Raw genomic sequence first — 27,115 nt, forward strand, 5'->3', positions numbered from 1 at the left:
AAGTGAAATATTACTATTATTTATTGAACAGTCGTTTGCACACAGAGAGAAATGGCTAAAGAAAGAATATACAGTATTATAATGACAAACACAAAAAAATAGTATAAAAAGTAGAAGGCAATGACCCAAAATCTTGAAGTTGTTCTTGATTGCTATATATTGTAAAAGTTAACAAAATCACACCGTTGCAATTGACGTAATGAATGTCAATTCTAAGCATAAAAGTGTGATTATTGCCTTTGGAAATTAAATCATTATAAGTTTTTTTCTAATATTTTTTCTAATAAAAAAATTTGGGGAAACTCAAAATGTTGGAAATGCAAATCAATACACGGAACATATTACCATTTATGGTGGACCTGTGAGGAGGCTAAATTTTTTTTGGAAAAAGATCAAAAATTGGCTGGAGGCAATAACAGGGGTTAAAATAGAATGGAAACCTGAAGTTTTTTTTAATTAGGAATAATGTCTGCGAAATACAAAAAAGAAATCCAGTATTTAATAGTACATACAATTACGGCGACAAGGATTGCCTTTGCCCAGAAATGGAAAAACAAATTAATTCCAAATGAAGATGAAATAATAAGAAAGGTTATGGACTGTGCAAAAATGGACAAACTAACTAAAGAAATCCAGGGAAAAGAAGAATCAGAATTCTACCAGATATGGGATAAATGGTATATAGGTGGATGGAGGAAAGAAACAAGAATCAATGAAAGAATGTAACAAAACTCGAACAATAATAGTTATGAGTAAAATAAGAGGGTTAAGAATGGTGAAATCCAAATGAAATACAATAGAAGGGGAAATAATATAAGGTGAGCTGTATTGATTGATGATTGCTATTATAAAGAACAGGAAGTTCCTGTTCGTATTGTATAAATGTGATGTACATCTAATTTGTGTGTGTGTGTGTGTATTTTACATGTTTGTTAATAACAGTAATTTAAAAAAAAATGGGGAAGCTTTTTGATCCACAAACCAATTGTTAAATTTTTAAGAAATTTCCAATGGTGAGCAATAATTGGTTTTGTTGCCAATAGCAAATAGGCAATCAGCTTTTTTATTTTGTATTGCATAAAAGGATATAATAAATTGGGTTCTTGGAGCATTCAAATCTTTGGTTGTTAATAATACTAATTTCACTAAAAATGTTGTGCCAGAAGGCTGTTATTTTATTACATGTTTACCACATATGGTAATGTCCCTTTTGTTACAGCCCCCATGAAAGTGATGGTTAAGCTTTTTATCATTGCCTGCCAAAAGCGTGCACATGTGATAGCGCATGCACGCACATGCCCACACCCTAATGCAATACATGTGTGAACCCCCCCACCCTGGCCCCCTGTGCATGCATCTGTGACTCCTCCCGTGCATGCACATCTGACCCTTGATGCCTTGTTTTGGGCCTAGCAGATCTCCCTGAAGCCTCCTGGGACCAAAAATGGGCCGTGGGGGGGGCATGCACCCCTATGTGCTCCACACACACATACACACCTGATTTGACCCCCCTCGTTCCACACCAAAGCACACTCCGAGCCAAAGATAAATTACGGCATTTAATTAACAGACAGACAGGTCCTTGGCAGCAAACCGGCACAGACAAGCTTGGGCAGCAATAAACACAGATAAGGCTTGGCAGCAATCCAGCCTGCCAAGCTCACAGTAATGTTCTCCGACATTAGTTCCTGTGTTGACTTCTGCAAAAGGGGCGTGTGCACAAGCAGTCCTTTTATAGTCTGGAGAGGAGCCTAATGACCACCAGCTGAGTGCAATTACCTCCTGTACTTGCGCAACTGTTCCTGACGCCTATTAGCTCTTCAGTGCCAGGCATCCAGGAACAACTCACTGCTGGCGTCCGGATCACTCTCCCTTGTCTCCTCCCCACTGGTCCAAGGCTCAGGTGCCTCCTGGTAGCCAACCAGCCTCTCTGCACCCTGCTCAGAGTTGGAACCATGTCCAGGGTCCTCCACATCCTCCAGAGCCGATTCATAGGGCCCCTCGCTGTTGGAATCTGGTGGCAGCTCCAATGGCTCCTGCTGGGCCACAACACGCGCCCATCTCCTGCATGCCCTCCGCCCCCGCAAATGTGTAACAGAGACATGAAAATCAGCTGGCCAGCACACATGTGCAATGAAGCTGACCTGGGGTGACAGCTCGTGTGCCTGCAGAGAGGTCTCTGAGAGCCCCCTGTGGCACTCATGCCGTAGATTTGCCATCATGGTCCTATGACATTTCAAAGTGATTTTATAGTATATAGAATATAGTAGGAGTTAGGTGCCACTAATATAAAACTTGCAAAATGTTGGGTGCCAGCTTTAAGAATCTTGTCCATTTTGGGTAGTGGTATATTGCAAAAGTAGTGATTACACAGAAATATAAATTCAAGGAAAGAGCTCATTTCCAGGATTACTCTCCTGTTTCCTTTATTTCCCTATTAAAACCAAAGTTATGGTTGTGGAAGTATTAGTTTACTCCTCCAATTATTTACAATGGATAAAATCTAAGAGTGAGGTACCAAAAATCACCTCAGGTGGGGGAGGAGATCATAGCAATAGCAATAGCAGTTAGACTTATATACCGCTTCATAGGGCTTCCAGCCCTCTCTAAGCGGTTTACAGAGTCAGCATATTGCCCCCAACAACAATCCGGGTCCTCATTTCACCCACCTCGGAAGGATGGAAGGCTGAGTCAACCCTGAGCCTAGTGGGATTTGAACAGCTGAACTGCAGTCAGCTGAAGTAGCCTGCAGTGCTGCATTTAACCACTGCGCCACCTCGGCTCCTGTAGCATGATGCTACTTTGAATATGAATAATCTAATGATTCATTCGATGTTGTGGAGGAATTCAAAGTTTTTTTCAGGAGACATAATTAATGAGTTTATCCCAGGTATTTGTTAGACAATTCCTATTTTGGAAGTGTAAACTTGACCTGAAGGAGTTCTCCATGGTGCTGACTCTCAGCAATCCTTAAGTGGAATTAGAATTTCAGTCTGGAAACAAATAACATTCTCTCTCATCTGTGTACTAAAATCAGGTCATAAATTGACAGGGTTTTCCTGCATTAGTCATGGTGTTTGTGTGTGTGTGTGTGTGTAAGAGAGATTTTTCTTTAATGATTAAGACTCAGTGTTCTCAGCTGGGTGTGATGTGAATTTTCCACACTCCTTTTTCACTTCATTTGGTCACATTCAGGCTTCCAGAGGGAGATTTTAAAAAAAAGAGAGCATAGAGTCACATTAATGCAAACTAAGTTTCATGCATTAAGCAAAGATTTACAATTAATAACCCAATGTTGATCACCTGAACTAGTTGAAATATATTTTCTTCCCTGTGATTTTTGATCTTATAATAGGGACAGACATATTTAACGTAGACTTCTAGCCATTTCTTTTGTATCATACTTCGATTTTTCCAATTGAATTCTGAAAATGTCTAGAAGAAGAAGAAAAACAAAAAAAATGGCAGGAGTCTTTCAGACAAAACTGAACTTGGTTTTACTTTTACATTTTCTACCTCTGAAAATTCAAAGCAAAACGTTTCTTTCTAAAATGACAAAGCATTCTTTGTGCTTGAAGAATTCTTCCTCTGGTTCATTAATGAAATCTCAACGTTCACAACAGTCTACCTTCTGAATTGACTTCTTTTATTCATTTAATATTGTGTAATCTACATTAAAATGGCAACTTAAAATCTTATATCTATTGAATTCAAGAGGGATGGTGAATAATGAATATTCAGACGGGTGCATTACAGACTAAATTGATTTCTATAATTCACATTAATTTAAAACCTGACTTCTCTCTCTCTCTCTCCTTTATCAGTCACTTTATTTTGATAATTTTAAAAAAGAACCTCTTTAAGAATGTTATTCTAGTTTAAAGTTCTGAAGCTGATCATCTGGAGATGTTCCATCTCTCAGGCTGGGGGGTCAAATACTACGCCCCTCAGACAGGGTCCGCAACTTGGGAGTCCTCCTGGACCCACAGCTGACTTTTGAACACCATTTGTCAGCTGTGACCAGGGGGGCATTTGCCCAGGTTCGCCTGGTGCACCAGTTGCGGCCCTACCTGAACCGGGAGGCTCTCACAACAGTCACTCGTGCCCTTGTGACCTCTAGGCTGGAGTACTGCAATGTGCTCTACATGGGGCTGCCCTTGAATAGTATCCGGCAACTTCAGCTAGTCCAGAATGCGGCCACGCGAGCGATCGTGGGTGCACCTCGTTTCACCCACATAACACCTATCCTCCGCGAGCTGCACTGGCTACCTGTCGATCTCCGGGTGCGCTTCAAGGTGCTACTTGTCACCTACAAAGCCCTGCATGGTATTGGATCTGGGTACTTGAGAGACCGCCTATTGCCAATTACCTCCACTCGGCCAATTAGATCCCATAGATTAGGCCTCCTCCGAGTTCCATCAGCCGGTCAATGTCGACTGGCAACCACGCGAAGGAGAGCCTTCTCGGTGGCAGCTCCGACCCTATGGAACGATCTCCCCGTGGAGATTCGTACCCTCACCACCCTCCAGACCTTCCGCATAGCCCTTAAAACCTGGCTGTCCCGACAGGCCTGGGGCTAAAGACCTTAACCCCACCCGAATTGTATGAATGTTGTGCTTTTAACAATGTATTGTCTTATGTGTTTAACTTGGTTTGTCCTCCCTCTCTTGAACTGTGAGCCGCCCTGAGTCCCCCCAGGGAAAAGGGCGGCATACAAATAAAATACCTATACCTATTTTTCCCCAGCAGAGGGTAACCATATAAATAAGCGCATAAACTCATAATATTGTCCTCTGATCTCTTACTTTAAGCCTGCAATTCCACATCTCTTGGCACTCCTTCTGTTTTATTCCTTAATCCAAGATAAATCCTAATAGTTTATTTGAAGACTTTGTACTTATTTTTCTTTTTTTAATTGAAAAGTTTTAATAAATTTTACAGATATTTCCCCTTCCCCTTCCCTCCCTCCTCCCCAACCCTGCCCCGCTCCAACCCTCTCTCCCCCCAACTTCCCAGAGCAAAATACAGGGCATAAACATTTAACAATCTATATACTAACATAAGCTAACTAACTGTAACATCTTACCTCCCTCTTGTACTTTTAACTCTCCTTTTATTAAGCTAAATTTAAGTAAATTAGAACATTCCTTGTTCATTCATAAGCTAATTGAAGTTCCTTACTCCAATGTTTATTTTGAATGTAGTCAATCCATCTTCTCCATTCCAACTTGTATTTCTCATCTGAGTAGTCTTTCCAATATGATGAAATTTTAGCCATCCCTGCTAAGTTTACTACTTTTAACGTCCATTCTTGAATAATAAGCAATTCTTCCTTCTTCCAGCAATCTTGTTGCCGTTGCCAAATTCAGAATCAAATTACTCTCTATAACTATACAGTCTGTAATTATACCTAGCAAAAACAACAGGAATGAACTTTATCCTCTTTTTAAGAATATTTTAGATAATCCACTATATTTTTATCCAAAATGCTTTAGCTTTTTTACAAACCCGCCATACATAATAATACATAGCATCAACACAATCACATCTCCAACATTTAAATTGTAAATTTGGATACATACAAGCTAACTTTTTGGGATCTAAACACCATCTATTAAACATCTTATAAGAACTCTCTATCAATTTTTAAGCTTGCATAAATTTTACATTTCTTACCCAAATCTTTCCATCATTATTAAACAAAGTTATCAATACCTTTCTACCATTCTTCCATATTTGCATCTTTTTTGAAATGTTGGTATCATTTGAAGAAGAAATAAAAAGAAAACATTCCTTTTTACTACTGTTATCCTTCCCAGCAAAGACTATTATAATTTCTCCCATTTGTTCATCTCTGTACATATTTTTCCCAAGCGATTTTTCACTCAGTGTTATGAAGTGCTAGTTACCTGATGGACATTCTTCATGAGGAATTGATTAGTCAATTCCATTACAGTTTTTGTCAGAAGAACCAAGGATGAAGGAAGTTAGAATGATAGCTTGATGTGCTGCAATGCATTTATTGCCATTTTAGTCTTGGAAAACTCCACTTGAAATATTAATGGACCTGGATATCTGAGATACCATCTCCTGCTGCACACCTCCCAACGGCAGATAAGAACTCACAGGCTAGGCCTCCTCCGGGTGCCGTCGACCGGACAATACCGGTTGGCGTCCACTCGGGGGAGAGCCTTTTCTGTAGCTGCTCCGGCTCTGTAGAACGATCTGCCCGCACAGATCCGGACCCTTCCCACTCTCGCGGCCTTCCAAAAAGCCACCAAAACCTGGCTGTGCCGGCAGGCCTGGAGTTGTTGATCTATAAATCAGGTCCAACCCCCAGCTAAGCCGAATGTATGTTGTGTTTTTAAACTGTTTTCATTTTCCTTCCCCTATCTGTTATTTTTATTTTATCTCGTATTTGTAAGCCGCCCGGAGTCCTCCGGGATTGGGCGGCATATAAGCTCATTAAATTACGAATTACAAATTAATGGGCTGAAAACTGAAATATTTCTAATGTATATAATAGGTGCCTTAAGATCCTGCCTTATTGCAGCAATTTTTTTTATGTTTAGGCAGACTATGGCTTGGTTTCTATTGTACTGGCAAAAATTAAGATTAGAAACGATGCAGCTAATTTTCTAGCACATAAAGCAAAATCACGGATATTTCACGGAAGGTAAGATCTTTTAGATGCCACTTTTTTCTTTATTTTTAAAATACGTTTTTTTAATTTATTTCTTTATTTAAAAATTCCAATAATGTAACATAAGCATAGCAAGTGGGGCATACAACCCACACTGTACATGTCTCTCTACATATTGCTTTTGTATATGCTGTTTTGTTCTGTTTTTTAAAGAAAACTTGGGCAGTACCTACATTAAAATTAGAATAATACAAAGAAAGTTCCATGGTCCTACACAAGGATGACAACAAATTTGTGAAGTGTTTAACACTGTTATACCACTGTGCGTGCATATGTATATGTCTATGTGTGTGGGTGTTTTACATTTTACTGATAAATAAATAAAGGGAGACTAGTATAGATCTATTTCAACTTATTTAGCTCTCATCAGTGAATCCCTTCTGGGATTCGAACTTGGGCTGCTTGCATATTAGGCAAGTTGCATTGACCTCTAAGCCACAAGTTATCCTCACTTTATCAGCTGAACCAGGGGGGAGATTAAATGTTTTTTCCTTCTGTCGGATCACCTGGACTACCCAAATATGGGAGGGAGCATACTGCTGGCCTTTCGCCTTTCAGCCCCAATCCAGGAACCTTTGCAGGCAATAGCTTTCACAACAAAATTATTTTGTGTTACTGCAGTTTGTCATGAAAGCAACTGCTCCAGAGGTGGGTTCCTACCAGTTCGCACCTATTCGGTAGAACCGGTTCATCAAATCTACCGAACTGGTTAGAAGAGGTTCCACCAGTGGACCCAGAAAGCAGGCCACACCTACAGAAGAGGATCCAAACTTTTTTGAAACCCACCACTGGTCCTTGGATATGATTATTCTACACTATCATGCTCATATTTATAAAACTCAGGGCCTCTGTGAAAGGTAAGGATGACTACTGCGTTTGTGGTGCAATCAGAACATTGCGTGTGTGTTGAAGTTGTTTTACCGCAAACCAAAGATGCCTTTTAAAAAACACGTTGACATCCTATTCTTATGCATGCCAGTGCTGCGTGTGAGGTCATTTAAGGTGGTTCTGACAAGTGTCATCGGCATCTTCATATCCAGTCACATGGGCGGCAAGCCACTCCCATCCAGTCACATGGGCGGCAAGCCACTCCCACAAAGGAGGCCACACCCACAGAGTAGATTCAAACGATTTTTGAAACCCACCACTGGACTGCTCCCTCCCATATTTGGGTAGACTAGGTGATCTGACAGAAGAAAAAAACATTATGTCTGTGTGTGTATGTTTGTGTGTGCGCATGCACATGTATGTGTGTGTGTATGCATGTATGTTTGCATGTATATAATATACATTGGCAGCCCTACAGATTTGACTATCAAATAAAATAATAAATAAATAGAGCAGGTCATTTCCTGGAAACCTGGTTTGGCATAAAAGAAGTCCTCTGGATCGAAAGGAAACTGTGATGGCGAACTGACTATGCCACCCTCTAGTTCTGAAGTATTCCTTTTATGTGTGTTTTGGCCTAAAGCATGAAGACTGTTGCAAACCAACATGGCATCTGCTGTTATCTAAGCCCAGCTGGATCACATTTTCAGCCTCTCTGGCTTTTGGCAGTCACAGAATTTGCTTTTCTATTTCAGCATCAGCTGCAAACCAAAATAGATCATTAGACTTATCTGTATCTTACTTCTGGGAAATGCTTTCTGAGAACAAAGCCTAAGGCCCAGGAAAATAGGAAGAGGATACAAAATACTCACATCCCAAGCCAGCTCAGACTCCCAACATCTGTTAAATGATCCAGCTGTTCTAAAGAATATGGCTGTCCCCATCTTCTCTTTTATCACAAAGGCTTAAGCTACATAATGTCCTAAGTTGTTATGGGAGAGATAAGTCTCCTATTTTTTTCTCCTAAATATCCGTTCAATTTATTTCTGTCCATGCAGAAGAAACAGCTTTGTTTGTTCATTTGTTTGTGGAACTGTCCACTTCCATGATCTAATCGAAAAGACTCTTATAGCCTCACTCTGCAGCTGGAAAGAGAGGAAGTAAAAGAGTTTGACTTTTTCTTTGACAGATTCTTATTGCACTCAAAAGGTTCCACCTTTTAAGTCTTGGTGCTGAGATGTGCTCTAGATAAGTTTTCGTGTGCAAATCTGAACATGTTTTAAATTCAAATTTGGTTAGGTGTGGATCAGTGGTGGGTTTCAAAAATTGTTCGAACCTACTCTGTGGGTGTGGCCTCTTTTGTGGGAGTGGCTTGCCACCCATGTGACCGGATGGGAGTGGCTTGCCGCCCATGTGACCGGATATGAAGATGCCAACGACACTTGTCAGAACCACCTTAAATTACCTCACACACAGCACTGGCATGCATAAGAATATGATGCAAACTTGTTTTTTAAAAGGCATCTTTGGTTTGCATTAAAACAACTTTAACACACGCAATGTTCTGATTGCACTACAAATGCAGTAGTCATCCTTACCTTTCACAGTCTAGTACACTGCACATATATAAAGTGCTTAACTCCTAGTGACTATATGGATATATCCATGCAATTTTCTTACCCTCCATATGGAAGTGGTTTTATCCACTTAGACCTAAATTCTTATCTCTTCTAGGTGTAGATGATGGGAGATGTGGCTCAACGTAACTGGAGGACAGCTGGTTGGAGATGATTATATGTATTATAATTTCTGGATAAATCAATTGATTTGACTATTTTGCCATGCTTTACCTGTGATTCTTCCTGTTTGAGGACACATCCTATTGTGAAGACTGTAGCAAGGTCATGTTTCCTGGGTGTGAACAAGCATAAGAGATTCCTGGCTGCCAGTCCTCTGGAGAAATCAGTTTCAAGCTCCAAATACTGAAAGCTCCTTCCCCATCTATCAGGTCAACATCCATCTTATCCTGATGTATTTTCCCATTAATATTCCAAATGACGGTATTTGAATTAGGGTTAGCATTGAAAAGGATGCAGAGCAGAGGAATATCATGCTTCAGTGGTCCATCCTGCAAGATGGATGGCACAAGGATGGAAAAATGTGGCTTCAAAGTTTCTACAAGAGATGAAAAATGATAAAGGTTATTAGCAGATTTATATCCCTTGAATTTCTTTCTTTCTTTGTTTAATTTGTGTTGTGGCCCAGCAGGAGCTGTTGGAGCTGCCATCAGACTCTGACAGCGAGGGGCCCTATGAGTCGGCCCTGGAGGATGTGGAGGACCCTGGACAGGGTTCTGACTCTGAGCAGGGCGCAGAGAGGCTGGTTGGCCACCAGGTGGCGCCTGACCAGTGGGGATGAGACAAGGGAGAGTGATCCCGAAACCAGCAGTGAGTTGTTCCTGGATGCACGCCATTGAAGAGCTACTCGGCGTCAAGAACAATTATGCGATTACAGGAGGTAATTGCACTCAGCTGGTGGTCATGAGGCTCCTCTCCAGACTATAAAATAGACTGCTTGTGACACGCCCCTTTTGCAGAAGCCAACGCATTGACTAAAGAGAATGTAACTAACTTGTCAGGCTGGATTGCTGCCAAGGTTTGTCTGAATTGCTGCCAAGGTTTGTCGGACTTGCTGCCAAGGTCCTTATCTGTTTGTTTGCTTGGCTTTCAGCCACCGAGATTCTAGTCTTGCTATTAAAGGACATTCTAATTAAGCTTGTCTCGGCTTTCATTACTGGACAGAGGAGGGGGTCAGAACAAATTTGTATCCCAGCTTTATTATTATTACAAAAAAACTCGAGATGATCAACACATCCAACCACCTTCCTCCTCCTATTTTCCCCACAAAGGTGTAAGACAAGTTGCACTCATAAAAAGTGACCCGTCCCAAAGTCACCAACTGGCTTTTATGGCTAAATCAGGACTTGATGTCATAGTCTCCTGCTTTCTAACCTGTTTTCTAAATACTAGACTAACTGGCTCTCTAAATTACCTATGTTCAGTTTGATTAACAGCATTTCTAAATCCTATGACTTTTCCTTGTATTTCAAGTGTTTTTGGAGGTTGAGAAAGTTATAAATCAATTAATATATGACTTCAGTTTGCACTATTGGATATATTTTTAGACTCTAGTGCAGATATTCACACTAAATAATTAGTGGCATTGTATTCATAGATAAACATAAAATAGATAAGAATATGATGTTGGAACGCAGGCTTATGCTAATCAGGGGAGTGGTGATATCACTGAATACAAGTAATTATAAGGAAATGTTAGTTGTTCATTGCAGTTGATGGTTTGGGGGTTTTGTGGTTTAAAAAAAAATGTGTGTGTTTTGATTTATGTGAAGAACTAGCTCCCTAAAGACTCTAATGCTGGGAAACATGAAAAAAAATAGCAATAGCAATAGCAGTTAGACTTATATACAGCTTCATAGGGCTTTCAGCCCTCTCTAAGCAGTTTACAGGGTCAGCATATTGGCCCCAACAATCCGGGTCCTCGTTTTACCCACCTCGGAAGGATGGAAGGCTGAGTCAACCCTGAGCCGGTGAGATTTGAACAGCTGAACTGCAGAATTGCAGTCAGCTGAAGTAGCCTGCAGTGCTGCACTCTAACCACTGTGCCACCTCGGCTCCACTAACAGCAAAGCGGATTGACTCAATTACAATGGCAATAGTACACTTGAAAGACCAAAGTAGAGAAAATTCACTATGAAAAAGAATTTACCTATGTGGGCACTTGGAGTCATTACAACTCGATTGCACATATTCAATTTATATGTTTTAAACCTTTAAAAAAAGGTTTTAAAAATAAAAAAACCCAATTTCTTCTACAATAAATATGAACGTGTAGAAGTGAATCAGCAATTCAGATAGTAAATCATACCAGCATTTTAAAACTCAAAGCAGTTCGCTCTAGTAGTTAAGGCACCAGGATAGAAATAAGATAAGATAATCCATATTGTCAGTTTTTACTGTGGAACACACTGGAACGCATTAAAACTGAAATTCTGTTGCCTGCTCTCAAAAGAAAGTGTGTATCTACCCAAACACATACATACAACATGTAGGTATGTATATACATACATAAATATATCTACACCCATATATATATATGGAACAAAACTGTCACTGAATCTGGATGTTCGGCTTCGGATACCTCCTCCCAGACAGTAACCAGAAAAACAGGTTGCGAAGAGGATATTGGACAATTTTGCAGAGCCTGCTCAAACATTGTGTCAGGCCTAAAGAGGTTCCTTTAAGAATCTTTGGCCTGCCACACTCTCATTAAGGGGTGGGGGATAGCAAGGGGTAGAATGTGTTGTTTTCAAAATAAAAAAATTCCTTTCTAGAAGCTCAAGGTCATCTTTTGTCTCCGCACCCTTTGCACCTGACCGGAAGCAGCTGGGCGTGGGTGCTAGCGTGGAAGAAGAAGATTGGACTATGTGATGGATTATGGGTGTGGGGACAAGATCATGAACTTTTAACTGGGTGGAATTCTGATGTCATTTCCAGTATTGGGATAATGTCAGCGTTCATAGCATAATGCCAAGATGTCTGACCTATTAAATTGGAACTTTAAGTATCGTTTTGGCTTGGACTCTGATTTAATTCTACATGATACTTGGAACGCTGACACATTGCTTATATGCTATGCCCTTGATAGAATGAAGTGAACTACCAATGATCTTTTTTACCATCCTCATCACTCTCTGCACAGCCTTCCTGTCCAAAATAGTAATTCTTCCAAACCAGACAGTAATACAATATGACAGGATGCTTTCAATCATCCCTCTATAGAAAGTGGTAAGGACTGTGGAAAGATGATGAACCTTTTGCATGCATCACAGAAAATGTTGGTGCTGCTGTGGTCACCTCACCAGTGCCTCACTGTTGAGTGACCAAGCTACCCTAGGCGGCCATGCTAATCAGGAGACCATGAGTTCAAGTCCTGCCCTGGGCATGAAAGTCAGGTGCTTGACTTTAGGTAGGTCACACTCTCTCAGTCCATGCTGCTAGTCAGTCAATTCCCGTTGCAACCAATGGATCAACCAAGTGTTCATGCAAAGGGGGGGGGAAGGGGACCCTACACTTGCAGGAAAATGTTAGCAATAGCAATAGCAGTTAGACTTATATACCGCTTCATAGGGCTTTCAGCCCTCTCTAAGCGGTTTACAGAGTCAGCATATCGCCCCCACAGTCTGGGTCCTCATTTCACCAACCTCAGAAGGATGGAAGGCTGAGTCAACCTTGAGCCAGTGCGATTTGAACCGCTGAACTGCAGATAACAGTCAGCTGAAGTGGCCTGCAGTACTACACCCTAACCACTGCGCCACCTCGGCTTTAGAAGGAAAATATTTTTTAAAAAAACCTAAAACAAATTTTCACACATATTCTACTCATAAAACCTTGTATGATCAACTAAAGCATTTGTTTTTAGATAGAACTATTTAAAACATATTCCTTCTACCAAAGAATTTGTGACCATTCTTTTAAATTTCCTTTGGGCTATATGGTTGAATTAAATTTGAATTACATTTATTATTAATAATAAATTATTATCATAATAATTTGTAATAATAAATTATTTGGTTAGCTTACCACAGTCAAAAATGATAGTTATGTTAGCAATCAGGTCAAAACAAACTTTTTGAGAGGTGATAACACAAGTAAAGCAAATTATACCAGCCAAAACCAATCCATTTTATAGCCTATTGTGAACAATACACACAAATAGAAAATCAAAAGGAGATATATTGGGCTATTCATGGTGAATAATTTCCACACATTGACAGGACATAAAAACTGTTCAATATTCCCATATTTCATGCCCACACTTTACAATTTATGATAGTGGAAGTATCTAGGTTTTTTTGTAACTGAAATGTGCATGCATAATATGTCCACTTTCCACTGTGAACCATCTTCTTTCTAGTTTTTCCCCCAAATCAGCGTCATTACTGACACTTGATTACATCATTTACGTATTACGGTATATATCCTACTTCTCCACCAAGACTATGCGTGGTACATATAAGACTCTGCTCATTTTTCTTCCCAAGAACTCTGTACAGCAGGATGGACTGAGAAAGCATAGCTGGCCCATGGTCACTAAAGTTATTGATCTGCTTGAATTCTCACCTGTGATTATCACTCTTGTCCTGTGCATGAGTAGTATGTTAGCTTCCTGATGTTCAACACAGGTATAAATACCAGAGACCTTCCTTTGTGCATTGTTGATAATTAGGTTACAGAAGTGTGAGGTGCATTTTGACTCTCTTTTCAACTTCTTGTCATCCTGATCAATCTTGCCCAGGTTTCTGTTTTCTCCTTCCTTGTACCAGGTCACGATCCATGTGAAGGACACGGTTGAAGTTTCACAGCTGATGTTTACCGTGCCTCCCAAAGGGACCTCAATCGTTTTTACTTCATTACTCTGTGAATCAGCTGCTAGAAGAAGAAAACAAAGACACCTTTTATTGCGAAACGAAGCAGAGAGAGAGAATGTGAATGTGTCCCTTCTCTCCGTATATGCATTTTTCACTCATTGGTTCAATTCATTCATTCTTGCAATACATGTTGAGATGGATTTCCTCTTCTACAGTAAACTCCAAAACCATCACCATGGATGAATGGAGCAAGTAGCATACTGGCACAGTCTACACCACAAACTAATAGCATGATACACTGCTAGAAACCCCACAATCAATCAATCAATCAATCAATCAATCAACCAATCAATAAAAAAATAACCAATGCATGCTATGTAATACATTATAATTTGGAAAGTTCTTGAGTTGCATTTGTTTTATTCATGAAGGTATTGTGCAAAGCCATGTAATCAGAATAGAAATAAAACACAGAAACTGAACAACTCAAGTGTTAAAACTATTGGTGTAGAAAAAAATGGATTTCTGTAGAATTTACTTAAAAACAGCATGTGTGTCAGAAAACAGCTTTAAACATTCCCTGCAAAATACTCCTCCACTTGTTTTGCAAATTAGTGCTTTTGTGTTTCTAATGTTATTATAAAAACAATAACGCGTTAGCTATTAGCTGTGCTCTGCTGAGAGGAAATATTGAAAGCTGACAGTTATGCTTTGCTTGCTTTTTTAATGATGTGCTATAAATAGCAATAGCAGTTAGACTTATATACCGCTTCATAGGGCTTTCAGCCCTCTCTAAGCGGTTTACAGAGTCAGCATATTGCCCCCAACAATCCGGGTCCTCATTTTACCCACCTCGGAAGGATGGAAGGCTGAGTCAACCCTGAGCCGGTGAGATTTGAACCGCTGAACTGCAGATAGCAGTCAGCTGAAGTAGCCTGCAGTGCTGCATTAACCACTGCGCCACCTCGGCTCTTTATTATTATTTATTATAAATGACCATTGAGCTAACATGTCTGAAGACACATTCTGACAATCATAGACACAATTTAATTGCCTCTCCCCCCTGATGTCGTGTGTGTATTTAAATGTAAATAAAAAAGAATCTGAATAAGACAAAAGTTTCGAAAATACTTACCATGCAAGACAAGTAGGAGAATCCCAGCACAATGAGCAAACATCTTCATTTCCCAGCCTCTACAGTTAATTTTCAACAGTTTGATTTAAACTCAGCCCATGCACAGCAACACCTTTAGAGTTTCTGTCACTTAGAGAAAGAAAAGGAAGATTAAGAGGGGCAAGGGAAATATTCTCAACTGTGAAAACTTTAGCTCTGCCTTTGCTAGCTAACTTCTCCCCTTTTAAAAGGAAAGCAGGCAGGGTTTTAGGAAGACAACGATGAAATCCAAGCCCCTCTCCGCACAGTCACACTAATATTCATATTACTGAATAATATTATTCTGCCCAAATAATGCTATAATAGTATGTAAAATCAGCTCGTAAGGCAAGGGAGCCAACAAGGAAGAACTGTGACCTCAATAAAAATACCCCTCAGTCCTGCTCTAAAGATGTGAAGAAAAAAGTCAGACAGGAGGGGGTGAAATGCAGGCAGCGGAATCCACATCACTAGGTTAACCAAAGAGTGAATCACATGCCACCAATGCTTTTTTTTTTTTTTTTGATGGCTCACTATCAACACTGTTACCACCCATCTGGTACACAAATTACTAGCCCTTCTTTTGGATGCTCATTTTAGCAATGCAGTGCACCAAATGCCTTATCCTGTTCTCCATCGGTAAGTCCAATCTGTTCTATCAGAAACCTCTTAAACAAGCAGTTTTGGATCTGATTCAGAGAAGAGATTTTCTTCATGTGGCAGGAAAAGGTGTGTGTGTGGGGGTGAAACTGTGGTATCTTATGGGCTGATAACAATTTAGCAGTTTTCATTCCATGAAAACAAATACAATTACCTTGATAGTCTTTGAAGTGCCACAAAAGCTTTTGAAGTTCTCTAACTTGATTTCCTAAAGTAAGTAAGTAAGTAAGTAAGTAAGTAAGTAAGTAAGTAAAATCCTTATTACGGTCAAAGATCAGTAATACACATTTCCTAAAGAGTTTTCTCCACAACTCTGATTATGTGTTGTTATGGTTTTATTCTAGTGAAGATGTGCGGGATATGGTGCCTACAGATTGAGGTGCTGTGATCAATTACAGTGAAGTAGCTTCCTAAGAAGGAAGGATCACATTCCAAGGAGGGAGTGAAACAAAAGGCAATAGCACCCAGACCTAGTTAGAATACAGAGGAAGAGAGTTAGGATAGCCATTCTCTAGAATTTCCCAGCGCCTATCTGTTGGGGTGAAAATAGTAAATGTTTAGTCTGGCAAGATTCTGTCTACTGGATGTAGGCAAATAAAGGATGGTTTGTTCTATGTCATTCTTAGACTGGACCTGACAGAACTATAGTATCCTATCAAAGGAATAATGCTGCCTTTTAAATTACTTACTTTATCCCATTATAGTATATATTTCCTCTAGTGGGAAACAGGCCCTCACAACCTATGGCCCAAGACCACCTGGAGAGATCTGTATGAGGTGAATGTGATCATTGACTTCTCTGCCCTTGATCTGACATCAATTTAAAATTAGAATCCCAATATATTTTTTTTCTTATTTTGTCTTCGCAGTGTACAAAGCTCAAAATGATCAGTTCCTGTTTGTGGACGTTGGAGAAAATGCAACAATCGTGTGCAATTTTTCAAAAAACATCACCGACAATGTACCTAATATGCGTTGGTATAAAAGAGAAGAGACTAAACTAAGGCTTTTAACAAATAATTGTGGGTTTAGTGGCAGCAAGTCGAAATTTAACTGCAAGGCTGAAGGTCAGGCGCTGACACTAGAAATTTCCAACGCCAAAGTGGAGGACGCTGGCTTATATCTGTGTGCAGACGCATCCCAAAATGTCTATTCCTTAAACTTTGCCGGTGCATTCTCTTTGATTGTGGGAGGTAAGTTGTCATTGCCAGCTATTCAGATATGTCTGATCCTTGGCCAGTCTATGGATCAGCATCTTCATGCCCCTCTGTCTCCTTTAGATCCGCCATGGTCCACCATGGTCATCCCAATGTCATCTTGTATAGTGTCCAGCCAGCAGATACTAGGGTGGTTCCTTCTCCTTTTATTGCTTTTTCTAAAGTTATTTTTTTTATATTTTTGCTATATAGAAAGAGCAAGTTTCAACGTTGATATAAACAGTGTGTTGTCTGGTTACAATTACCGTATTTATCGGCGTATAACACGCAGTTTTAAAACTAAAATTGCAAGCTTAAACCCTGCCTGCGTGTTATACGCCGATACGCCGGGTCCCAAACTGCCTGCTCCAGCTGATTCACCGGCGCCCATGAAAGGAAGTTTTCTTCCCTACTGAAACAGAAGCCGCAGCAGGAGAGCGAGGCTGCTGCCGGCCGTTTCACCTTGCGCAGCGAATTTGACTGGGTCCCGGGGCTTCTGCCGGGCGGCAGAAGCCCGGGAAGGCGAAAGGAAGTTTTCTTCCCTACTGAAACGGACGCTGGCCGCAGGAGAGCGAGGCTGCTGCCAGCCGTTTCACCTTGAAGGTGAAACGGCCGGCAGCAGCCTCGCTCTCCATGGATACTTTGACCTTCCCACAGTTGCTTTTCTGAGCAACTGGGAGACAGAAGGGACGCAATCTCCTTTCATTCTCCCTCTGCCTTATTCACTCGTTCGGGCAGCAGAGAACGAAAGAAAATTGCATAGCCAAGGACAAAGGAGCCTGCAGCCTCCTTCATTCAAATGTTCAGGCAGCGGGGATGGGGGGGGGGGCTTTCTCGCATGCCTTCTTTCTCTGAAGCGCTGCAAACCTTGGGATTGTGTAGCAGCCAAAGATCGCCTGGTTAAAAAGGAGGAAGAGGAGGCTCCACTAGTCCGGAGCCCATCCGCGGTGGCAGGGATCCCCCACACACATACACACACACACAAGGAGGGAGGAGAGACAGAGAGAGAGACAGACACACACAGAGAATGACAAGAGAGACAGAGAGAGGGAGGGGGGGAGATAGAGGTAAAGAGCCACACAGAGAGTGAGAGACAAACAGATACAGGGAGAGGGAGGGGGAGAGGGAGGGAGTGTTTATGCACAGAAGGAAGATTTAAAACTTCGGAGTGAATCCGGGAAGAGGGAAGAGATGGAGGACTGACTTTTCACTCCGATTTCTGAGCCCCCAGCTGTTAGTGACGGAGAAGGACGAAGGAAGAGATTGCATTTTTGTTAGGCTGAAAGAGCTGTGGCGTTTTAAAGAAGTCCCGTTCTTTTTATTTAAGCACGAAAGGAAAAATCTCCAAAAAGCCCGGGGCTTGCAAAGCATCACGGTCTCAGAGAATGCAAATGAAGGTGCTTATCTCCCTGCCCGGCTCGGAGTCATGCTGAGTCCTATTCAGAGGGCGGAGGGACGCTGTGCTTTTTTTTGTTTGTTTGTTTATGTTCTCACAACCATGCAAAGGTGGGTTTTGTGCTACAAGGATCTTTCTTTCTTTCTTTCCCTGTCTGCGGTTCCTTGCAGTTGCTTCGGTTTAAAGCACCGTTTCTCATTCTTTGCAAAACTGGGGCAGGACTGCCTCTCCTTGCAGCAGGCTCGGTTGCAAAATGTTTCCCTGATTTGGTTTATAAGTTCGCAGCAAGGCAATCCAACAAATAGGAAAGTTTTAATAAGATTTTCTGACTTTATTTGGTCTCTGCTGCCACCCCCAACCCCAACCCCTCCCAAGGAGAGAGTGGGAAGGAGAGGAAGGAAGGAGGGAGGGGGAAGGAAAAGAAGGGAGGGGGGAGAAGATGGAAGGAGAAAAGATGGAAAGAAGGAGGAAGATGGAAGAAGAAAGGAAGAAAAAGAAGAAGGGAGGGAGAAAAGAGGGAAGGAAGTGGGAAGAAAAGGGGAAGAGAGGGAACGAGCAGAAAGACGAGGAGGATGAAGTTGATAGGCAAGAGGAAGGAGGAAGGAAGGAAGAAAGAAAAAGGGAGGGAGAGAGGAAAGAAGAAAAGATGGAACTAGAAAGGAAAGAAGGGAGGGAGGAAAGAGGAAGACAGGGAAAGAGCAGAAAGACAAAGGTGAAGGTAGATAGGCAGAAGGAAGGAAGAAATAGGAAGGAGGGAAGGTGAAAGGATGGAAGGAGGAAGGAACAGAAGCGAAGAGGAAGAGAGAAATGGAAAGAGCAGAAAGACAGAAAAGATAGATAGGTAAAAGAAAGGAAGTTGAAAGAATGGAAGGAGGAAGGAAGAGAAAAGGAGGAAGGGAGTGAGTGAGGAAAGAAGAGAGGATGGAAGGAGAAAGGAAGGAAGAGAAGAAAGTTTGCCTTTTAAGAGGAGTTAATGTTATAATTCATGTTCTAATGTTATAAATTTTAATCCAACATTAAGTTCCGAGCTTCCAAGTCATTTATTTTTAATGAAAAAAATTTTTACTCAAATTTTTGTGTTAAAATGGGGGGTGCGTGTTATACGCCGGTGCGTGTTATACGCCGATAAATACGGTAGTTTGAGCAATAATCATCATCATCATAGCAATAATATTCATAAGTAGTAGTCATAGAACAACAGTATTTTCTCATCATAATATTAATGCTTATTAATTATTGATACTAATTAATATTAATAAAATATATATCGTAATGCCATCATAGTAAAGTTGATCCTTCTCTTATAATTTTAAACATTCTAACTTCGGTTTCTATTAGTTAACCATTGATAAAACGAATGCCATATTTCAAAATATTCCGTGTTTTCCTTCTCTTTAATTAAATGTTAATCTATCCATTTCTGCACATTCTAGTTTTTTTTTAAATTATCTTCTCTTCTGTAGGGATCTCCGCACTTTTCCAATGTTGTGGAAATGCAATTCTAACCACAGTTAACACGTGTAGTATTATTTATTTATTTATTTATTTATTTATTTATTTATAAAATTTATATGCCGCCCAATCCCGAAGGACTCCGGGCGTCTTACAAAAAAAGAGAAAAAAATTAGATACATAGTCCCTTATTATATTTTTCTGGTGTGATACCCAACACAAATATTTCTGGTTTTCAATCTATATGTTCCTTTATCATTTTTTCTATCCAATTATGTATCTTTTCCCAATATATTTTTGCCTTTGGGCATGCCCACCACATATGGTAGTATGAACCCAGAATCTGATTACACTTCCAACATTTAGCAGACATATCTTTAAACATAGCTAATCTTGCTGGTGGGAAGAAGGGCCACAAAATGTAAAACATTTTGTATATATTTTCTTTATATGCAGTAGACATTGTTAATTTATAATTTCTATCCGACAGCTTTTGGCATTTCTCCAATTCTATAGAATAACCAAAGTTTCTAGCTCGCACTATCATTGTTTCCTTTACTTGCTCTTCTTCCATTCTAATATTCAGTAGATAGTTGTAAATTTTTAAAATTAGTTTCTCATCAGTTCCTGTTAGGATTTGGTCCAATTCTCTTGGTTCTTTATAAAAATCATATGTTTTAGCATCTTTTTCACATCTTAATTGTATTTGTATATGCGGCCACCATGCTAAATCTATCCCTTAATAATTTTTGCCCATACTAAAAACAGAGCATTTTTAATATAGTGTCCTTGGAAATATTTGTGTATTTTATTTTACCCATACCATAGAAAGGCGTGCCACCCCAGTTGCAAATCATGTCCTTCCAAAGTTAATAATTGTCTATTTTTCGAAGTTATCCATTTTTTTAGCCTGGTAGTGCAGATGCCTGATAATATAACTCCCAGTCTGCCAACCCAAAGCCTCCTCTATTATTAGAGTCTTGGAACAAGACTTATTCTTGCTTTGTTACCTTGCCAGATAAATTTTGTTAGTACTCTAATTCCTCGAAGCATTTCTTTTCCAGCTTTATTGGAATTGTTTGGAAGAGGTACCTTGCCAGATAAATTTTGATAGTACTCTCCTTTTATTGCTGATCACTCCCAGCGTAACCGACATTTTGAGTGAGTGAGCTCTCATGACCAAATTATGATGGTCTCTGTTTGTTGATCTTGGCTTCAAGTGATATTTTTGGTGAGGTTCAGTCTGGGACTTCTTTGTTTGTTATTTTTGCAGTCCATAATAGTCACTTCCAACCAGGGGTGAGTTCCTGCTAGATCTAAGCTCTTCTATAGAAGAGGTTCCACAAATCTACAGTGCCGTTTAGAACCGGTTCCAGCTCCCTCCTCCCTGCCCGTCTGCACATCATCAAGATGAAGAGCGAGAGGAGGAATTCTGGGAGTTGAAGTCCACAAGTCTTAAAGCTGTCAAGTTTGAACACCCCTGGGGATTTTTTTTTCTAAAGGCTTAGGGCTGCAAGGGTCTTGTAACTTGACAGCTTTAAGACTTGTGTGCTTCAGTGCCAGAGTTCCTGAGCCAACATGACTGGAGGAGGAATTCTGGGAGTTGAAGTCCACAAGTCTTAAAGCTGTCAAGTTTGAACACCCCTGGGGATTTTTTTTCTAAAGGGTTAGGGGTGCGAGGGTGTTGTAACTTGACAGCTTTAAGACTTGCATACTTCAATGCCAGAGTTCCTGAGCCAACATGACTGGAGGAGGAATTCTGGGAGTTGAAGTCCACAAGTCTTAAAGCTGTCAAGCTTGAACACGCCTGGGGTTTTTTTTCTAAAGGGTTAGGGGTGCAAGGGTCTTTTACCTTGACAGCTTTAAGACTTGTGTGCTTCAAATTCCAGAGTTTCTGAGCCAACATTTTGGCTGCTAAGCAAGAGCGTTGTTAAGTGAGTTTCACCACGTTTTACAAGTTGGCCACGCCCACTCAGTCACATGGCTGGCAAGCCACTCCCACCCGCTCACATGGGAGGCAAGCCACTCCTACCTGCTCAGATACCTGGCAAGCCACTCCCACAAAGCAGGCCACGCCTACAGAAGAGGTTCTAAAATTTTTTGAAACCCACCACTGCTTCCAACACCACAGTTCAAAGGCATCCAACCTTCTTCTACCTGCTTTTTTTAGAGTCCAGGTTTTGCAGTCATTAGATAGTATAAGTAGGAGATAAATAATGGATTTGAAATGGAAATACAGATTAGCCTAGTAGGACTAAGACTCTGTTTAGCAAATCCCCTGAAAGCAGTTGTCCACTTTAACAATTAATTACAAAGGGTCATCTATTTATTGAGTTGTTGCTCCTCTTTCTCCCCCCTCTTCCTCAGACAGTTATACCTCAAGCAGCTGGATGATGATTTTACAGCCTTCTGCGCAAGACCAGGCAATACAGAGTGGCAGCCGGTTGGCTTGTGTGGTTCACGGAGCTTCCAACTGGATCCAGATATCCTGGGATGCCTCTCATGTTCTCCAAGGTGGACAGACTCTTTTAATGAAAAATCATAGTGGTTCCTTAACATTTGTCAGCATCATTTACATCCCTAAAAAAGTTTCCATCAGTGGGGAGGAATTTATCTGCAAAGCCAGATTCAATTCGTCTGGTATGTCCATGAAACTGAGCACCACGCTGTATGCAGGTAAATTATTTTCTATTAAATAATTAAGTGTTCTGACTTCCTCCTCCGTCCAGTCATGACTGCCGAGACAAGTTTAACTGGAATGTACTTTAATAGCAAGACACCGAAACCTCGGTGGCTGAAAGCCAAGCAGAACAAACAGATAAGGACCTTGGCAGCAACTCAGACAAACTCAGGCAGCAATAAACACAGATAAGGCTTGGCAGCAATCCAGCCTGCCAAGCTCCCAGTAATGTCCTCTGACATTCAATCCTGTGTTGACTTCTGCAAAGAGGGCCATGTGCACAAGTAGCTTTTTATAGTCTGGAGAGGAGCCTAATGACCACCAGCTGAGTACAATCACCTCCTGTAATTGCGTAATTGTTCCTGACACCTAGTACCTCTTCGATGGCGTGCATCCAGGAACAACTCACTACTGGCGTCTGGCTCACGCTCCCTTGTCTCCTCCCCACTGGTCCAAGGCTCAGATGCCTCCTGGTGGCCAACCAGCCTCTCTGCGCCCTGTTCGGAGTCGGAACCCTGTCCAGGGTCCTTCACCTCCTCCAGAGCCGATTCATAGGGCCCCTCGCTGTCAGAGTCTGGTGGCAGCTCCAACGGCTCCTCCTGGGCCACAACACTTAAGTATTTCAGTGAGTCAGCTTTCTAAAGATGTGAACACTATATATTGTCTGGAATACTCCTTGATTGCCAATCTGACCATTAAAAAGGTCACAAGACAAATCAGAACTTTGTAAAACAATTTATTTGCATGCGCAATGTTGAAGTAGTTGAAAGTAATCAGCAGAGAAGGATCCCCTTTCCATTCCATTTCTCCAAATTTGTAAAAAGAGGAGCAAGATAGAACTGATTTGAGTTTATTAAGCAGCCGCGACTAAACCGATTTCCTTTCTCTCTCCCTACTTCCCACAGAGACAAGGACTTTCCATACAAATGACCGTCAACATTATGCAATTCCTTTGTCTGTCGTAGGAATACTGGCATTTCTGCTGCTAATTGTGATCTGGCTTTGGATTCGAGGCTGTCCTTCTAGGCTTGGTAACATCAGGAAAATATATCCTATTTCATTGTGACATTTTGGATTGCAACATAGGAATATTCATATGCTAAGGCTTAATATGACAGCTAAGGTGGCTAGAGTACAAGTTAATCCTTCTGGGATCCAGTTTTAGCTATGGGAATAAAATAAAAGTCAAGATGATACCTATCACCACTCAAAGGCCTCCTCCTCTTTATGTGCTCTGTGCAACCACCATTGAGCCTTTCTGGATGCAGTATTTCCTTGCTGTTCAATTGATTGAAATAATGATTAAGATCGTCCCCCCCCCCCCAGGGATCTTCAGAACAATGTGCAAAGAAAGCAAATTCAGCATAAAATCACAATAGGATTAAAAACACGCAAGGAAAGACTGACATTTTTTGTATGACATTCAGCTTATGCCCCTCAGAACTAACTTCCAGTCGGGCAGAAAAAGCACCCAGCCTGTCTTCTAGCTTCTTAGGGTGTAAGGTAAGGCAATAGAGCTTCTGATGTAATAAAGAATTGGTGGCCTATCCATTGGCAAGAAGGCATTGCTTTTCCATAATCTTTCATAGGCCAAAGTGGCCTTGGAACCTTGGAAATTCTTTGACAAAATCTAGTAAGATAATTATGTGTGATATATGATCTTAGTAGGAGATTCAGAACAATATATTTTTATAGTACTTTTTTAAATGGGCAGAGACGAAGACATTTTGAGAGAGGACATGGAGTTCCAAGAAGAACTAAATAGGTTGCCTCTCCACAGTAGGGACAGAATCAAACAGGCTGTGTGGGAATGGGCAAGATATCTAAATGACCTGATCTCCCCAAAACAAAGAATAGCTTTCTTCAGAGCTGAGGTGGCGCAGTGGTTAAATGCAGCACTGCAGGCTACTTCAGCTGACTGCAGTTCTGCAGTTCGGCTGTTCAAATCTCACCGACTCAGGGTTGACTTAGCCTTCCATCCTTCCGAGGTGGGTAAATTGAGGACCCGGATTGTTGTTGGGGGCAATATGCTGACTTTGTAAACCGCTTAGAGAGGGCTGAAAGCCCTATGAAGCGGTATATAAGTCTAACTGCTATTGCTATTGCTATTTAACATTCTTCCTTCAGCACTCCTCCAGGGCAGGCATAAGAAAACACCTATAGCAGAAGGGGTTTGTATAGGTGGCAAAGGAGAAGTGGAAGATAATTCACATGTTCTGTTACACTGCGAGCTATACAGAGCTTGTAGGTCTGCACATATTCTCCCCTTATTAGAGAGATTGCCAGGGAGGGCAGACAATTTTTATCTAGGCTTCCTCCTCCAGGACACTAACCCGGTTACCACGTATGCAGTGGCAAAGTTCTGTGCTGCTGCAATGTCCATAAGGAAAAAAATTAGCTACAGAAGTATAGTTGTCATCTTGTACCAATTATCTGGACATCCCTCTAACAATCTTTGGACCATTATGTTATTATCCACCTTTAATGTCAATACTTTTTAATTATATTTTAATGTTAGTATTTTTTAATATAGTGTAAAAAGTAATGTGTATTGCTGGTCTTTGACCGTAATAAAGATTTTACTTACTGAGAGAGGAGGGAGGGAAAGGGAGGGGGAGGAGAGAGAGACAGAGACAGAGAGAGAAGCAGCAGCAGCGGGAGGTAACGCTAATTCTTTCATGGTATCATTCATCTGTCTCTTTTGCAGTTCAATCCCAAGATTTACAATTATGATTTTGTTTATTGATTTGCTTTGATTTATATATATCAAATATCTCTGAACATAAACACAAGAACCTTCAAGAGCCCAAGGCATCAAGAGAAAAGTCCAGCTGTAATTTAAAATAAAAGAGAAAAAAAGCAAAGAAAATGACATTTCTGTCTTTTTTTTTAAAAAAATGTTTTTCTTTTTGCCCATAAGGTTTCCAGCCCACGGACTCAGTGCCACCAGCTTTAGAGACACCAGAGGTATATTTGCTTGCTACTTTCCCCGTTTTGGACAATATTTCAAGTTTTGCTGTTGCTTTTCCTAATGCTTATTGGTAATCCCGTAGAACGAGTCATATGTCTGATATCTTCTAATGCAGGGGAGATTCAGAAAAGGAATATCCTTTTTTGGGTGGGTCAAGAAGATTTAAGAAATATCTAATAAATAAGTCAAGAATTCTGCAGACTGGGTTCCTTATTTTTGGCTGTGAGAAAGAAGGAAATATGCAGTCTTCTTGTAAGATGGCACTCCAATTCATATACTCCTTTATATGTCTTATATACCTATAACAGCATACTTAATACACCTGTGTTCTGACCCCCCTCGTCCCACACCAACACACACTCTGAGCCAAAGGTAAGTTACGGCATTTAATTCACAGACAGACAGGTCCTTGGTAGCAAACCGGCACAGACAAGCTTGGGCAGCAATCCAGCACAGATAAGCTGTGGCAGCAATCCAGCCTGCCAAGCTCACCATAATGTTCTCCGACATTAGTTCCTGCGTTGACTTCTGCAAGAGGGGTGTATGCACAAGCAGTCCTTTTATAGTCTGGAGAGGAGCCTAATGACCACCAGCTGAGTGCAATTACCTCCTGTAACTGCGCAACTGTTCCTTATGCCTATTAGCTCTTCGGTGCTGGGCATCCAGGAACAACTCACTGCTGGTGTCCGGCTCACTCGCCCTTGTCTCCTCCCCAGTGGTCCAAGGCTCAGGCGCCTCCTGGTGGCCAACCAGCCTCTCTGCACCCTGCTCAGAGTCGGAACCCTGTCCAGGGTCCTCCACATCCTCCAGAGCCGACTCATAGGGCCCCTCGCTGTCAGAGTGTGGTGGCAGCTCCAACGGCTCCTGCTGGGCCACAACACACCTGTATGCTTAGAATTAACCCCACTGTCTATAGTTTGGCTACATCAATATTTTCTTGTTATGACTCTGAATTATTACTATTATTTTATTTCATTTTCTAATAATCATTTAATTATTACAGGAGGACATCTGCTACGCTGATCTGATGTTTCATTCAAATAATCAGGAGTGGGAGAAGACAAGACAAACATCTTAATAAACAGATATAAAGATCTGAGCAACTAGGAAAGACTGATATGCAGAAACCAGGATGAAATTTATAACTCATCTTTAGAAGCCGGGATTAGAAACTCAGATCTGGGGTTTTGACAGAATGTGACCCTAAGACTTGATTTCTTCCCTTTTTCAATGTAAATAATTATCTATTTTACACAACTGTCAATAAGGGAAATAAGTATTAATATATATTTTTTGTAATAAAGCGATTCTTCACATGAGCTACTGGTTTTACTATAGCCTTTATTGTCAGTGTACATCATGTATACGACAAAATGGGTTTTAGCCTCACTGGGGCAACCCATGACAAAAAAATACAAACAACATAGATAGTATAAAGAATAATCCCTATGCAAGTTAGGAAAAAAGAAAGAAAGAAAGAAAGGAGGAAAGAAAGAAAGAAAGAAAGAAAGAAAGAAAGAAAGAAAGAAAGAAAGACTACTCATACATTTCTCTCTGTGTGTGGAGTGATTGTGGTTGTGTTTAAGAGACTTACAGCCAAGGCTAGAAACTATTTTTAAACCTATTTG

At 40.8% G+C, this 27,115-nt stretch overlaps 2 protein-coding genes across 2 annotated transcripts; one reads left to right on the forward strand and one right to left on the reverse strand.

Moving 5' to 3' along the window:
• Positions 1-9,395: 9,395 nt before the first annotated feature.
• Positions 9,396-15,533, reverse strand: LOC116515006. Its single transcript, XM_032226880.1, has 3 exons — positions 15,115-15,533; positions 13,732-14,040; positions 9,396-9,706 (listed from the first exon to the last, which is right to left on the reverse strand). Exons 1-3 carry the CDS (start codon positions 15,161-15,163, stop codon positions 9,411-9,413), a joined length of 654 nt encoding a protein of 217 aa, XP_032082771.1. The 5' UTR covers positions 15,164-15,533; the 3' UTR covers positions 9,396-9,410.
• A 125-nt stretch (positions 15,534-15,658) lies between these two features.
• On the forward strand, positions 15,659-26,746 carry LOC116515016. Its single transcript, XM_032226893.1, has 6 exons — positions 15,659-15,771; positions 16,662-16,985; positions 22,204-22,512; positions 23,422-23,547; positions 25,437-25,483; positions 26,491-26,746. The coding sequence occupies exons 1-6, from the start codon at positions 15,720-15,722 to the stop codon at positions 26,563-26,565; spliced, it is 933 nt and encodes a 310-aa protein (XP_032082784.1). The 5' UTR covers positions 15,659-15,719; the 3' UTR covers positions 26,566-26,746.
• Positions 26,747-27,115: the final 369 nt, after the last annotated feature.

This window comes from Thamnophis elegans, chromosome 11 (assembly GCF_009769535.1).
Source record: "Thamnophis elegans isolate rThaEle1 chromosome 11, rThaEle1.pri, whole genome shotgun sequence".
NCBI lineage: Eukaryota > Metazoa > Chordata > Lepidosauria > Squamata > Colubridae > Thamnophis > Thamnophis elegans.